At 39.0% G+C, this 16,093-nt stretch overlaps 1 protein-coding gene across 2 annotated transcripts; it reads left to right on the top strand.

The window, feature by feature from the left end:
• Positions 1-924: 924 nt before the first annotated feature.
• On the top strand, positions 925-16,086 carry tyk2 (tyrosine kinase 2). Of its 2 annotated transcripts, none has more exons than XM_079455700.1 (24): positions 925-1,165; positions 1,611-1,804; positions 1,883-2,006; positions 2,094-2,232; positions 6,289-6,452; positions 6,802-7,156; positions 7,253-7,402; positions 7,721-7,878; positions 7,960-8,074; positions 8,593-8,776; positions 8,942-9,060; positions 9,263-9,430; positions 9,517-9,604; positions 9,744-9,871; positions 10,411-10,546; positions 11,809-11,960; positions 12,034-12,184; positions 12,324-12,418; positions 12,513-12,705; positions 12,794-12,912; positions 13,768-13,940; positions 14,197-14,314; positions 14,448-14,558; positions 14,641-16,086. In XM_079455700.1, the coding sequence occupies exons 2-24, from the start codon at positions 1,630-1,632 to the stop codon at positions 14,782-14,784; spliced, it is 3,459 nt and encodes a 1,152-aa protein (XP_079311826.1). In that variant the 5' UTR covers positions 925-1,165; positions 1,611-1,629; the 3' UTR covers positions 14,785-16,086. The 2 variants fall into 2 exon arrangements, with proteins under 2 accessions (XP_079311826.1, XP_079311827.1); XM_079455701.1 differs by having other exon boundaries at positions 1,031-1,169.
• The last annotated feature ends 7 nt before the right edge of the window (positions 16,087-16,093 follow it).

Raw genomic sequence — 16,093 nt, forward strand, 5'->3', positions numbered from 1 at the left:
ATTGTATTGTATTTTCAAATGCTTTCCAGCCATGCAATGCGATGCCCAGATTATTATTTCCATCGCCATTGTGAAAGCCTGTGGTGAATTTGTGCAATCTGTCTTTATGCCAACCTCCAACCGTTGCCACTTAATAATGTAACATAATATGGCACTTTTAATAAAAAAAATTAACTTTATAAATCATTGCTCGTAAGCTAATTTTCCAGAAAGGTACAGGCTGCGTTCAAGAGACCTCTGAAGTGGGATATCTCCTACCACAAAGACGGAAGTAAAGTATTTAGCAACATTAAAACATTAAAGTAACTAATGATTTAGTAACATTAAAACATTACAAACATCGGTTATCATTAAAATAGCACCGTTTCGTATTATTGACATTAAAAGTATTTAGGAATGTTCATAAACACCGTTCAGTGTTATTTCTGAATCCTTTTTGCGTTAAAGTAAAATTAACTCTGGGATAGTGTTAAATGTTAATGTAACCAGAGGGAGTGGCGCTAAACCCTAAAAATGTTAACTGTGGAAACTCAAGTTAATTCAACATTTTTTATTTGATGAAATTGTATTTCAAATGTTAGATCTAGCTAGGCCAAACTGTATATTTATTCATTGTATCTTCACATAAATCTTACATATATTTTGCATTTTAATAAATGCGAACAAGTCTTTAAAACAACGTACATTTAATTATATAAGACGAATTGGCTATTACACGTAAACTAAAGAAAATACAAAACAAAAAAAACGGTGTACAGCTTTAAACAAAAAGATTAGATGTTAATACCGTGCGCTAACATAAAACTAGTAATTCCTTTAACGTTGTACTGTGTACTTAAGGCTAAATGTGTAAGGACTCTTAATTTGAAAGCATCTGACTACGCACGCACCTGTCTTCTATGCGTGAAACTTAGTGAGCTTCCTATCAAGACACCAGTTCAAGCGCGTTCAGAATAACGCGTCTGTGGCGCTCACTGTGTTGTCTAAGTAGGCAGCTAACTAGGTTTTAAGACCCGTCTGATGCTGTCTCGTTCCTACTGGGAACTCCGCACTTAACGAGTGTGAAAACACGCAATGTCAGTTGAGCGAGCGGAGATGTAAGATATTGTGAAAAGAAGAGGACAACGAAACACCGCCGGAGATTAACAGCACCGTTCATCGATCTGTAGGTGACAACTAACCCTTAAACGGGCTTTCATAACTTTATACCGATACGTTTTCATATTTGCTTGCGATCAAGTAGTAAAAACAGGAAGTACGTTTTTTTTTTAAATATGCCAGGGTATGTTGTCTGTGTATCGCACTTACTTACACTACACGTTATATTAGACATTAATAGTGTTGTTAAATACAGTTATTGTCGAATTTCTTCGTTTGTTCAGTACATCTTAAAATCCGAGAATCACCATGTCAATAATAATAATAATAATGATGTCAAATGTTGTAGTTACTGCGATAGCTTGTTAGTCATGCGGATCATTTGCATGACAACTCTCCTAAACATCTCAAAAATGTAATGACGGTATCAGGAAGAGTGTCGTGTTACTGTAAAGTAAAAGTAAGTGGATTAAATGGGACTGGAAACCCCCTATTTTATCACACTTTGGTAGGTGGAGGACTCAATGGATAATGTCTAGACGATCACGTTCAAGAAGATCCAAATCAGGGACGTCCACGGGACACCATGAAGGTCCTGGGATCCATGTATTTCTGTTCTGGACCAAAGAAGGCGAGCGCTACCTGTCTTACCGAGAGGGTGAGGTCACGGCTGAAGATCTCACCATCGAGGCAGCAAAAGCTGTGGGTAGGTCTGGAGGCCAGTGGGAATGCTTGCTTTTGTTTTGATGTTGGCAGTGGTTTGAAGTGTTTTCTTTTTACGCAGGGATCACTCCTGTCTGCCATGCCTTGTTTGCGCTGTACGACCCTGTTTCCTTATGTTGGTACAGCCCCAATCACAGATTTAACAGAGAAAACCTGTCGGGCCTGTTGCTGCATTTTCGAATGAGGTGAGCGTGTTCTTGGGCACGCGTGCGTGTGGAGACATACGTTCAACTGCAAGAGCAGCTTATGTTTATGTTTTTTATGTTTTGTAGATTTTACTTCCGTAACTGGCACGGCTTGGGAGAAAAGGAGCCTACTGTGACGCGTCATGCCCTGAGGACTGGAAATGGGGCGGAACAGATAACATCTCCTCTGTTGGAAATGACCTCTCTGGAGTACCTGTTTGCTCAGGTGAAGTACCTCTCCTTTTCCATTGACCATCCAAACGGCCATTTATTCCAACTTTATTTGACACCTGTTGTGCACAACATTTTGGAAGACACGATTATGCATTAACGTAAAAGTTCATCTCAAAATCAAAATTGTGTTATTTTTCATTCACCCACATGACGTTCAACATGTTTTAAGACCCTCATCTTCGGAACACAAACAATGATATTACGGTGACATCCGAGAGATTTCCAGGCCTCCTCATAGATATCATGGCTATAGTTGTTGTCAAGGTCCAGAAAAGTACTAAAGAATGGTTCCATCCTCTCATAGTGGCTCAATTGAATTTTGTTGAAGCAACGAGAATACGTTGTGCGAGAAACGAACCAAAATACAGACTTTAATTGATATATTGTCCTCTGTAAAATCAGTCTCTGTTGCACGTTCACGAGAGCACTTCGCCGCATTCGGTTTGAGAATTTAAAAGATTAAAGTTGTTGTTTTGGGTTTGTTTTTCGCACATAAAGTATTCTCGTCGCTTTTAAAATTCAGTTCAATTGAGCCTCTATGAACGGGTGGACCAATTTAACAAAGTCTTTAGCACTTTACATTTAATAGACGCTTTTATCCAAAGCGACTTACAGAGAGGTCAGGGATCAATAAAGCGATAAATGCAACTTTTCTGTTCTGACAACAAAAAAAAACCATGATGTCTTGAGAAGGCCTGGAAATCTCTCGGATGTCCCTTAAAATATCTTTATTTGTGGACCAAAGTCACCGGGAGGTCTTAAAACATGTTGAACGTCAGGTGGGTGATTTTGAGGTGAACTTTTCCTTTAAAATGCATGTATGTATCATGATTGAACTATTGACTTGGAACAAAAGTTGCATGGTGCAACTAAGGCTTTGTGAAAATAAATCAGTTTATTCAGTTTCTGTTGTCTGCTTGGATAGAGGACAGAAAAACATACATTATGCATTAGTGTCAGGTCTGTCTTGACATCTGGCTGCAATGTTGCCACCAGTTGCACGAGAAAACATACGCAACGGCATGTATTTGCATTTATACATGACCAATTAAGTAATTAACTTTCACATGTTTTCGCTATATTAGACAAAATACAACAAAATTGCGCATTTTAAATACATGAATTATAGAGAAAACTACCTCCAATTGGTTCAAACCAAAAAATATGAATTTGATAAGAGGTTTAGTCGTCTTTTGAAATGCACTTGAAGTTTGGATTGTGTTTGTAAACACTCGATACAAAAAACCTAAACCTAAAAATACAAAAATATTGGATTGTTGTTCATTAAAATATTTATATGCATTTGAAGTATATATTGAGGATGTGAAAGTGACTCGGAATAAGGGCTGGGTATCGATTCGAATCAATAATCATATATTTAATACAAATCCAAAATATATTTCAAAAAGATCTGTAAATATCACATTACGATGGTAATTTTAAAAATGAAGAGGTACAACCTGTATATTAAACCTTAAACACACTTGGGTATATTGAAACAGAACAAGTTCTTTTATATTTTAGATATAGTATAACAAACAATATTTCACAAAATTAGCTGTAAAGAGGGGCTGCGATCATATGAACCGCTTCCTTTTATGTGAAGGTGATGTTAAATTCAACGACACACCTACATCCGATGAATGATCGATATGTTCCCTGTTATGACATCCACCCGTTGTAAAAAGAAAAGTGATATCTAGTGGATGGTAGTAGCAGCAATAACATTCACGTTAATGAATGTTCAATGTTTGTGGAAATATGAAAGAAAGAATCGATCGACTGCTTTTGAGAATCGATATTGAATCGACCGCATTTTAAAAAACGATTTGATAATTTTTTTGCCCAACCCTACTATTAATTGAATAAACAAATTAAAGATCGAAGCTTTAGTCTATGTACTGTGCTTGCTGTAATGACATAACGTCTGGATAGCGGCATAATTTGGCATGCAGCAACAACACCTTTAAATCCGCCATCTTTATTGAAAAACATAAAGCCAGCGGACAGAAAATGACACAAAAGATGTTTGGGCCCTTTTGCGCGCGTTTTAAAACTGAGTGACGTGAAATGCAACAGACTCTCATATAGATCATTGGAATGATCTGATGATGTAGTTTTCTCTCGCCCATGTCCTGATGCACATTTCAAGCATGTTTCCATGTACAGACCTACTGCCACTGTTTTCATTAAAATTATTGTTATTGTGTTAAAAATGTGTTGTTGAAATTAAAACGGAACTTTAAATCCCCCATTGCTAATAATGTAAGGGGGGAATTCCCCCCTGTATAAAAACAAAATTCAGGCCCTATCAAGAAAGGCATATTGTCATCCGTAATTTGGAATTGGTTTGGTTTTGCGGCATCAGACGCAGAACAAGCAACACCCCGCTGCAAAGTGTGTTTGAAGTCTGATGCTAGCAAAGATAGCAGTACGATCAATTTACTGCGGCACCTCAAACAGAAAAATCTTAAGTCTGTTTTTTCTTTTTTTATCTGGGATTTTTTTAGGCCACATCGTCCAGCCCTAATGGCTGTATTAACTTAAAAAATACGAATACTGCTTTGGGTCCACTAGACCTACGAACATTGGCTGAGTAACAAAAGCATAAAAACAAGCCATCGAGAGGATTGTTTTACGATAGTTTCACGAACTTTTATCTGTGTTATCCACACTGTTTTCATTGTTTGTTGTCGTGTAGTGCTGGTCAAGGCTCGAATTGAAGGGGGGCTGGGGGGATCCGGGACCCCTCATAAGGCACTCGGATATTTTTATTTGAGTAAAAATTATAATGACAAATATGATTAAATTCATACAATTGTAAATTTCGTGAATTCATTATTTACAATAATTTATTTGACGCTAACTTCAGCTGAGAAATGGAGAATAATAAAACTCCGCTCGCAGTTGGGAAGAGGAAGCTTTTTTTTTTGAGGGTTCATTTTCCACTAGATTTATCAACTCCACGTAGGGACTTTTGTATTCCTTACGTAAATTATTATAAGGCCTGGTTCTGGGGTGCTAGAGATCTCGATGATGATGAGTGACGGCTTCTGAGTAATTATAAAGGGAGTGCTCATTGTGCAGTTTCTGTGCTGTATATAATCCAATCAGAATGCAATAAAACTTGTTTTTCATGCTGATAAAACCAACGGCCACATACATGCTGCAAAGTTTTGGGAATTACATCGGCATATAAATGGGAGATTCACTCTTGAAATAGCTATAATTTACATAGTTATCCAGTTGTTTTTAGGGAAAATAGTTAATAATACATTGGTAAATAATGCTAGAATGAATCTGTTGGACGTACACTACTGTTCAAAGTCATTTTTGTTCATCAAGCCTGCATTGATTTGATCCAATATACAGTAAAAGAAGACTGTTCTTTTATGTATGACTGTTTATAATAAATGTATATATAGTTATACATATTATCATCAAATATAGGTCTTATGGGGGAGCCCCCAAAAGACTTTATTCAATTCGAGCACTGGTGTGAGTTACATACAGAAGATCTTTCACTTTATCTGTTGTTCTTAAGGATGAAAGACACTGACTTCAGGTTCACTCAGTGAACCGGTACAAGAGCGAAGAGTTTTCTATAATAAAGTTGATCCTAAACTATACTAAGCTTTTGTAGTATGCTATGCATAATTGAATCATGATTTTGAGAGTATTTACTGAGCTTCCCATTTAAAGTGACGGTGCATGGTCAAAGTAAACATGGACTAGAAAGTATATAAGGCATATAAGTGGTGTTCCGGTCATCATCAGATTTTAGCTCTTTGTTAAAGACACCATTGCATCGCTTTTTTGTTTTTAGATATCTAGCTAACATAAAGAGCATGCTGATGTATTGTCGACAACTTGTTGTTTAAGTGAAGTGTAAAGATTAAAGTAGAATCCGTATCAGAAATCGTCAGGATAAAAAGATAAAATAAGTTTTAACCAAAATGAATGTGTTAAAAAATAAATGATATTACTTAAAATCTTCAAAATTGTTCATTTAAAAGGATTAAATCTCATGTATTTGTTCTGTCACCAGGCTAAACATGATTTTGTGAATGACTTTGCGTGTTTGGATAAAGTGAGGGGAGAAGAAGAGATCAGTCGCTTTAAGAATGAATGTCTGGGTATGGCAGTTCTTCATCTTTCTCATACGGCCCTGCAGACTGGCTCTTCTCTACAGGATGTGGCCAAACAGACCAGGTGCAGAATTTAGCTTCCTTCACTGGGGAAGGTGTAAGAGAGCGCTTGCTAAAAGGGGAAGTTAAAAATAAAATGCTTGCATGGATATTGTTCATTTTTCAGTAAGGTTAATCATTATTTGTTTTTTAATGATCGTTTATACGGTCCTTGGAATGAAGAAGAATGCTTCAAAGTACCTTAAGACAAATTTCTGCATGCAGCGGACATAATTGTCCTAACTAATCTCCATTGAACATAATCTCCATTTCTGAATATATATATATTATTATTATTATTATTATTAACAATGCTGATGCATTGAAGATCATTCCATCAAGTTTACTGACAGATCTTGCGTGCCATCCCTCAGCTTTCTCCGTTGCATTCCCCGATCGTTTTCCCAACACATCGCACGAGACAACTTCCTGACGAAGTTCCGGATTCGCCGAGTGTTCGCAAAATTTGTGCGCCGCTTCCAGCAGCACACGGTGAGCATTGGGAAGCTTGGGTCGCAGGAGGTCCTCTACAAGTATCTGTCCACACTGGAACGCCTGGCACCCGAGTTCGGCATCGAGACTTTCTCTGTGTCGCATCTTTACATAAAAAACGATGGAGGTGACCGTGAGTCCTACGTCCAGATATCAGAGGAGCCAGTGAACGGTGAAAGTACTCATGAGATCAGGGTGTCCGGGTCGACAGGGATATGGTGGAAGAAGCTGACACGGGTAAATTGCCGGATTTAATATTTGACCTTGTGACTGCATGTTTTGTAGTGTGTGCTTCGATTTTTCCCATTTTGGTTGTTGTTTTTCACTTTCTAGGACCACCACATTACAAATCAGAGGAATGACACACAGCTTGATGAGCCGGATGTTGACACTTGGAAATCCTTCTCTGACTTCCCGGAGATCTCTCATATCTCCATTACAGACGTCAATGTCTGTATTAGTCGGCAGGACAACATGTTAATGGTAAGTAACCAGAAATGGGTCAATTTGGGCATCCACGCACGTTTATACTCTGCTTTCCTTCAGAAACCTTGTATCTCCATATTTAGTCTTTTTTTTGCCACTTTATGTTTGTCACTGGGTTTTGCAAATATTTAATCGATGAAAAGTGCTTGTCAACTTTGACAATACCATATTAGATCATTTTTAAAGTAAAAGTTTTGATGGACATACCATACGTTTATAAATGAATAGTCTTTCTGCAACAGCGGGTTAAACAATACTGGATTTGTATTTCAACTTTTCAAATGTCACCAACTCACAAACAATGTTTTTTTTAAGGACGTACGCTTGGGCTCCAGTCGGGAGGCCCACTCTCTGGTCTCGCTGCTTGACGGTTACTTTCGACTTACAGCCGACGCGCATCATTACCTGTGTTGTGACGTTGCCCCGCCTAGAGTGGTTCTCAGCGAGGTCAACGGCCTGCACGGTCCCATACTGTACGTGCACTGACTTGCCTTTTCGTACTCTTATGGTTCTTCTGGTCTTATTAATGTGTTTGCTCCTTTTGCTTTTTTCAGGGATGAGTTTGTGCTTCAGAAACTAAAGAAAGAGGCGGATGAAGGAACGTTTATCGTGCGCTGGAGTTTGTTAGATTACCATCGCATAATACTCGCAGCTCTGAGTAGGACAAAGGTACTGCTTTAGTGGCTGTAGGACTGTAAACATTTGTACTGATAATGAGTTTATTTGATGGAAAGAAGGACTGGACGTGTAATGCATGCTGTATTTTTATGGCGCTTGCTTTTTCCGTGGTACATCAGTAAATGACTTGTGGTTTCGATAAAATAATGGGTTCTGGTTTCTTCAGTTGTGAATTCAGTTCACAATTCAGTTGTGGCCTAGTGGTTAGAGAGTTGGGCTTGCGATCAGAAGGTTGCCGGTTCGATTCTCAGTGCCAGCAGGTCATGACTGAAGTGCCCTTGAGCAAGACGCCTTACCCCTGATTGCTCTGCAGTAATGTGCCACTGTAGAAAACTACTTGTAAGTCGCTTTAAGCGTCTGCCAAATGAATAAATGTAAACAAATCATGGAGACTCAGGGGTGGGGTATTGCATATGAAAGTATGGGAGTCAAATCGATGCATTTTTACACTTCAAAGAGTATAATTTTCCAAGTGCTTGCTGAAGTATTTTTGCTAATTCAATTGGCAGGATGACCAAGGTCCAATACACAAGCAGTTCAGAATTACACAGAAGGGCTCTATGTTTATACTGGAGGGCTGGGACAAAGAGTTCAACAGCATAAAGCAGCTCACCGACAGTCTGAAGACCTTCGTGCTGAAGTCTGGAGAAGACAGTTTCACTGTGAAGAGGTGCTGCCTGCCAAGACCAGGAGGTGAAAACTGTGTTTGTGTGTTTTCCGCTCGGCAGACTTTCACAACAAGCCCTCTGAGTCACCCTTAACTGTCTTAAGAAAATGGCAGATTCCACTGAATCTGTTTTTAGATTTATCATTCTGTAACTAATCCCTAAAACTTTTTTTAATGTTGTATTATTGCAGAGCTGTCGAACCTTCTAGTGATGAGAAAAGGTGCCGACAGTAGTGCTAAACCCATCTCTGAAACTCTCAACTTGAGCCAGCTGAGGTTCCATCAGATCAAAGCCAATGAGTTTACAAAGGTAGGAAATCGTATGCTTTTCAGGAATACTGTATGATTCCTGAATTAGATAAACCAGTCAAACTTACTCAACTTCATCAGGTTCCAATATCAATATGGATTACTTTTACTAGATTTGTTGCGCTGATAAGATAAAGCAGAAATCACGTTTCATGTTAGTAAGTCCTTTCTCAAACGTGTTGACATTTTTTTGGTGGGTGTAGGAGCAGCACTTGGGACGTGGCACCAGGACTAACATCTACGCGGGCTGGCTGAACGTCCACAGCATGACAGAAGACGGCAATGAGGAGTCAAATAACAATCACAGCGAAAAGAGCGCCATCCGAGTTGTTCTTAAAATTCTCCACCAGAGCCAGAAGGATATAGCGCTTGTGAGTTAGGCTTTCTCTCCTTTATGGATTATTGCTCCGTCTGCTTAATTTTACAAAATCTCGTTGTCTTGATTATTTGTCTTCAGGCGTTCTTTGAGACGGCGAGTCTCATGAGTCAGGTGTCTCACTGTCATCTGGTGTTTGTTCATGGAGTTTCAGTCAAGGGATCTGAGAGTGAGTGACTTCCTCTTTTAAAGGCCACGGGTGTTATCAAAGCTGTTTGTGGTTTTTTTACCTTTTAAGCAAAAAAGCTGTACTTTTTGTGATCCGTCAGACAAGTTATGTATCTGTTGTTGATGCTTTATCTGAACAGACATCATGGTGGAGGAGTTTGTGGAGTTTGGCCCTTTAGATGTGTTCCTGCACAGAGAGAAGGCTCGTGTCACTCCTCAGTGGAAATTTACTGTTGCTAAACAGCTGGCCAGCGCTCTCGGCTATCTTGTGAGTGAATAAAAAAGACGTCCGGCCGGTTTACATCAGTCCCAAAAATCTATTCATACACCTCTCATTCTGTGTCATTCATCTGTGTCTGAGAGAATATGTTAAGAAAACTGTAGTTTTTATTTAATAATAGGGTTAATATTACATAAACAAGAAATTATGTTACGCAATAAAAAAGGAAGGAAGTAAGTGAGATGTTGTAGTAATTCTTAAGCAAATATGTATGTTAATAATGAACAAATAATTACGTAATTAAAAAAGTGCATTTTGTAAAGTAAATGTACATCATGGTCATATTTATTGCGCAATATCAATTATAATGAGTTTTGACATTGGACAAAAAAATGTCACATTCTTTTTCAAAAAATATAAAATGGATTTGCCATGAGTGATATCACAGTTATTAAAATACTCTCAAAGACAAGTTATAATGCCATATTACAGATCTACTGAAAGCTTTCTTTGTGCAAAATACCATAATTTTGTGGCATTTCGTTTTGTGCTTCACCCATTCGTTCCTCATTTCTTTATCTACACAGGAGACAAAGAGTTTGGTTCATGGTAATGTCTGTGGCAAGAACATTCTAGTGGTCAGGAAGGGTTTGGAAGATGGGACGTCCCCTTTTGTGAAGCTTAGTGATCCGGGTATATCTATCACAGGTCTTTCTCGTGGAGGTAACTTGAAACTCTGTATTGCTTTTTTTTTACACATACACATTATATATGTAAATATTGTACAAGCTATTACACAGATCACTAGAGTAGTTGATTCTTATTGGTCAGTTGTGACATTTGTCACACCACAAAACCAGACGTAATGGTGCAAAAATTTACAAAATGTCTTTATGGAACATGACCTTTACATATTAACCTGATGTTTTTTGGCATAAAATCTAAATATATCATTTTGACCCATACAATGTATTGATGGCTTTTGCTACAAATATACTTGTGCTACTTATGACTGGTGTTGTGGTCCAGGGTCACATTTAGTCAAAAAACAACCACTAAAACTGGTAACGGACCATTTATCCAGTACTGTGAGTTACTTTGACCAGTACTGCTGTACTTGTCTTTCAAGTATTTTTTTTTAGTATTAAAGTAATAAGTGGGATGATGCACATCCAGCCGGTTCACTACAAAACTGGTATGTCTCGAACAGAGAAAATATGGTTAATATTTAAATTGAACCTTCTCATAGTGACACTCGAAGTCTTGATCATCCTGTCACCCCTCATGTTTATGATACAGGTGGAATAGAGCACACCCTGTACTGTACCTCTCTATCTGTGTCAGTACTCTGTTTACCTCACTTCACTCATCACCACTGTTTACTTTCATCAAATTCTCTCATGATAGAACAGGAAGTGAAGAACTAACCACTTCCTTATGGCGATGATGACTTGTGTCTCGTACATGTATTAAAGCCAGGAGAAAGTTATTTACAACACTGAGGCAGGTGTCCAGAATATATTGTGACAAAATTCGAACCAAATATTCATCTGTAATACATATTAATGATATGCCTTAAATTTTGACGATTGTTAAAAAGATTTGTGCTTTACTTTTTTAGCATGATGACATTTTGAGTGATAAAATGAGCGAGAGCACTCTTACTTAAACTGGACTTAAAAAAAGACTTAAACTGAAGGAGTAAAGTAATATCAAACAACACTTTTTTTACAAAATTGTGCTCAGCCCACCAGCGGAACTGTGAACTTATCTCAGTTATCTGCGTTTCGACAGAATGGAAAGGTGAGGGTTGACGTAGCTTGCCCACGTTTCGTCTGCCTCGTTTCTACTAACACACCGAATGTTGTGCTTCAAATCGTCTGAAAAAAAATACACTGGATCCTGTGTCCAGAAGCACTTTATTTTTCAGAGCAACCACCCAGAACATATTTTTAAATCATGTTTTGTCTGTGTTTTACATGAAGAACGCGTGGAGCGCATCCCGTGGATCGCTCCTGAGTGCATCGCCGATGTAGCGCATTTAGGAAGTGCTGCCGACCAGTGGGGCTTTGGTGCCACTCTCCTGGAAATCTGCAACAACGGAGAACTGGCCCTCAATGGAAGCACACTACCCGAGGTATTGCTGCCCCCCAGCTGTCTGTCTGTGTGTGTGTGTGACTGCACAGTCTCACTGTCCTCTCTCTTTACAGAAAGAGCGTTTCTATGAGACACAGAGTCGTCTGGCCGTGCCCTCGTCTCAGGAGCTGGCAAGCTTTATCAGCCGGTGTCTTACTTATGACCCTGCTGCCAGACCATCCTTCCGGACCATTTTGAGAGAGCTGACAGACATTCAGATAAAATGTGTGTCCTTAATAATGCATGAAGCATGTTTGTGACTTTGTTTTTGTCTTTCTAAATTGATAGAAAAAGATACTTGAAATGCCTTTATATCATGATTATATCAGCGAGAAATTCATAATGTTTCTATCTTTGCTTAAAGATCCAGACATTTTGCCTGAATGCGAGTCACTTCCACACAAAGATCCTAGTATCTTTCACAAACGTTACCTGAAGAAGATGAGAGATTTGGGAGAGGTCAGTTTTCCATTTTTGCTTAAAAGACTGCGTTTGGGTATCTCGCTCATTCATATGTCCATTTCATACTTGTCATACTGTGACATGTTTTCAGGGGCATTTTGGAAAAGTAATGCTGTACGTGTATGATCCTGACAATGATGGAACCGGAGAACATGTAGCAGTTAAGGCGCTGAAACAGGAGGGTGGTGGTAACCTTCATGATTCCTGGCTGAAGGAGATTGAAATACTGAAATCACTTTACCACACAAACATCGTCAAGTACAAGGGGTGCTGTACTGAACTGGGTAAGCGGAACCGCTTATGGGTTTTTCTTATACTCATCTGAAAGAGGAAAGACTTTATGTCATGGTGTCTGTGTCGTGTCGTTGTCAGGTGGACAGCTGGTTCAGTTAATCATGGAATACCTTCCGCTGGGAAGCCTCAGAGAGTACCTGCCTAAACATCGCGTGGGAATTGCACAAAGTCTTCTGTTCGCACAGCAGATCTGTCTGGTGAGTTCAAGTGTCACTCACTATTTCCCCATATGGCAAAGTATGTGACGTTCATTATTTAGTAAATAAGTGAATGTTTGAGTGATTTTGGAAAGCAAATGTGTAAAACTTTTCGGATGATCGATTAATAGAAATACTATAAAATCTACATAACTATGTGTTCGGAGTAATGTAAAGTCCTTACATACTGAAGCGTTATGTTTTTAGGACCTTCCTTAGAATGAGCTGTTTCTATCTACATACACCACGGGTCCCCTTACATGGAATTGTCCATGTTGTTTCTACAGTAGCCCTAAACAGACAAACTGCTCTACAGAGCGTGTTTCCTAAATATGTTATCTCCTTCGGCAAAGAAGCGAAAAAGTGGCGACATCTTAGTTCTGTGTCAGCCGCCGTAGTGATCTTAAAGGGAGGGGTGGTCTTCCGTTGGTTGCAATTCGCAACCTCACCTCTACATGCGACAAAATAAAATCACACAATTGTCCTCTAAATGCGTTGGGTTTTTCGTACACCTCATGAGCTGTGATAAGATAAATATAAGCAGAGGCAAAATTACCACAATGACAGCTCAGTCCCTTGGCCTCATGCTGACACTCCGTGTTACTATAGCAACCATTTTAGATACACTAATTATGGACTACACTGTCTTAACAAACAGATCACATTTGCATAATGACAATGAGTCATCGTGAAAACCCCAAAGTGTACAAAATCTACAGCAATATTCAACATTGTTTTCTACACATTGCCGTTAAGGGCCTCATTCGTCCAAATGAACGCACTTTGCAAATGCAGTAATGTGTGATCAAATTGTATATTCCCTAATCGTGTACTTCATGTTTCTTTGCACCGTAGGGGATGGATTATCTGCACTCCAAACGGTACATCCACAGGGATTTGGCCGCGAGGAATGTTTTGGTGGAGAATGAAGACGTTGTGAAAATCGGTGACTTCGGCCTGACAAAGTACATTCCTGACGGAGACATCTACTACCGTGTGCGTGAGGATGGAGATAGCCCTGTGTTCTGGTGAGCTTGCATGACATGTTGACGATATTCTGCACTGGAGTAAAACCTGATCTCTTTCATGTTTGTTAATGGATTTATGGACCATAATTTGATTTAAGTGGGCTGTTGAAAGCATACATCCGTTTAATGTTGATTGACTTCGGGTACATTGATGTAATCTAATGAGAAATTAATAATATTCCATTACAAATAAAGGCCTTGTTGAGAAGATGTATTATTATCTCTGGGCTTACAATTAACTTCTGTTTTTTTTTAGGTATGCAATAGAGTGCCTGAAGGATAGCAAGTTTTCCTTTGCGTCTGATGTTTGGTCCTTTGCTGTGACGCTGTATGAGATTTTGACCCACTGTAACCATCACCAGAGCCCCCCTTCAGTAAGTCCAAACCATCCTTTTGTCATTTGCTCACACTCAAACCTGTATGACTTTATTTCTTCTGCACAACACAAATGATGACATTTAGAAGAACGTTGGTAACCAAACAAGATTGACCCCCATTGATCCGTAGAAATTCGTTGAGATGATTGGAATGGTTCAGGGTCAGATGACTGTGATCAAACTCATTAAGCTCCTGGAGAGAAACGGAAGACTGCCCTGCCCTCAAGACTGTCCTCACGAGGTAGTGTGGCACACGTATTCACATGTGCTTATTTACACATCTCATAGATTGCAGATTCATTGCCCGATTCATGTCTCCACAGGTGTATTTGCTGATGGAGCAGTGCTGGGATTTAAACCCTCAACAGCGTCCATCTTTTAGTACGTTAGCCAAGGATTTGAAGGACTTGAGGCAAACGTACGAACAGCAACCGTCTGTGCAGCTCGCTCAGATCAACCATCGCTGACATGCGCTCTCTCTCTCTCTCTGTTCTCACAGAACCTAACCACAAAACACTTTGCTCTGAGTGCGACCACAGTTGTGTGTTTGTGTGCTAGTGTGAATCACTTAGTCCTTAACTGCTGAAACAGTGCTGGTGCTAATGAGAGCTGGTTTCAGATCCGTGAACTCTCTGTGACTGTGTTACTACATATAACATGCTTAAAAACATCCAGCATAACTTAAAAATTCATCCTGCATTGCGATTTGCCACCGCAGACACTGTAAGTGTTAACAGATTCCTTGATAACGCCTGGAACATTTTGGAACGTCTACGTTTGTTTTATGTTGTTGTTTTGAAAACCGTACATAGTGAGGATATTATCCTGCCATGGCTTCTGATGTTACTCATTCATGGTTACGGATTCATGATTCGGAAGAGGGTTCAGGGGCCAGGCGGTTGTTCCAGAATACAGTGTTATGGATTTGGTAAAGGCACTTTGTTGGTGAAAAGGGGGTTAATGTAACCTGAAGTGTGCTTTAAGTCAAGTGTCTTACTGTTAAAACCATAATAACCAAAGAACGCTCAGCTGTGGACCCTATTCATTCATAATGTATGATGTACATGGTATGTTGTAAATACTTTCAGGAGCAATTGGATGAGTTTGAGTTTACTTCCACTTTTCCCAAGCCCAATGATACTTATTGGGAGATTAAGACCCTGTTTAGACTTTGTATTAATGTGGTACTAGAATCTGAAATGTTGTCTAAAGACGATTTCACCGGCAACATAAACAAACGTTATGTGGCCCAAACTTAACTTCTGATAGAACTCTGCAAAGAATCAATAATTGAGCTCAGTGGTCGTGGGTTCAATCCCAGGGGTTTGCACATACTTAGCAACAAATGTATAGGATATTGCTATGTAAGTCGCTTTGGACAAATGCGTAAATGTTATATAAATGGTTATATTATCACCAAACGCAGAACAAAAGTTAACTTGTCCTGACAGGTAGTCAGGGACGCATTGTGATTGTTTCAGCAAATCTTTTATTTGCCAACAACGTCATTAAAGATTTTTTAGATAGGTACAAAAGAAGTCGGCAGTTTACATAAAGGTTTGCTTTGAAAAGAGTGCCTCATTTCTGGGACAAGAAAGCCTTAAGACTATGAATTTAGAAGTTTACTGTCTGATTTAATTGTTGCTTTTTTATTTATTTTCCTCTTGTGCAATTCTTTCTTTGTTTTAAGCGCAAATGAAATGCTATAGCCATAAAGTCACACTGAATGTACCAATATAAACTGTTAATAAATGTGACTATTGAAAGTGTGTTAAA

The sequence above is a fragment of the Barbatula barbatula genome, assembly GCF_947034865.1.
Source record: "Barbatula barbatula genome assembly, chromosome: 5".
Lineage (NCBI taxonomy): Eukaryota > Metazoa > Chordata > Actinopteri > Cypriniformes > Nemacheilidae > Barbatula > Barbatula barbatula.

Coding starts and splice junctions, on each gene's coding strand:
- tyk2 (XM_079455700.1), top strand. CDS start 1,630: ATGTCTAGACGATCACGTTCAAGAAGATCCAAATCAGGGACGTCCACG. Junction 6,453..6,801: donor GATGTGGCCAAACAGACCAG/GTGCAGAATTTA, acceptor GCCATCCCTCAG/CTTTCTCCGTTGCATTCCCC. Junction 9,872..10,410: donor CCAGCGCTCTCGGCTATCTT/GTGAGTGAATAA, acceptor TTATCTACACAG/GAGACAAAGAGTTTGGTTCA.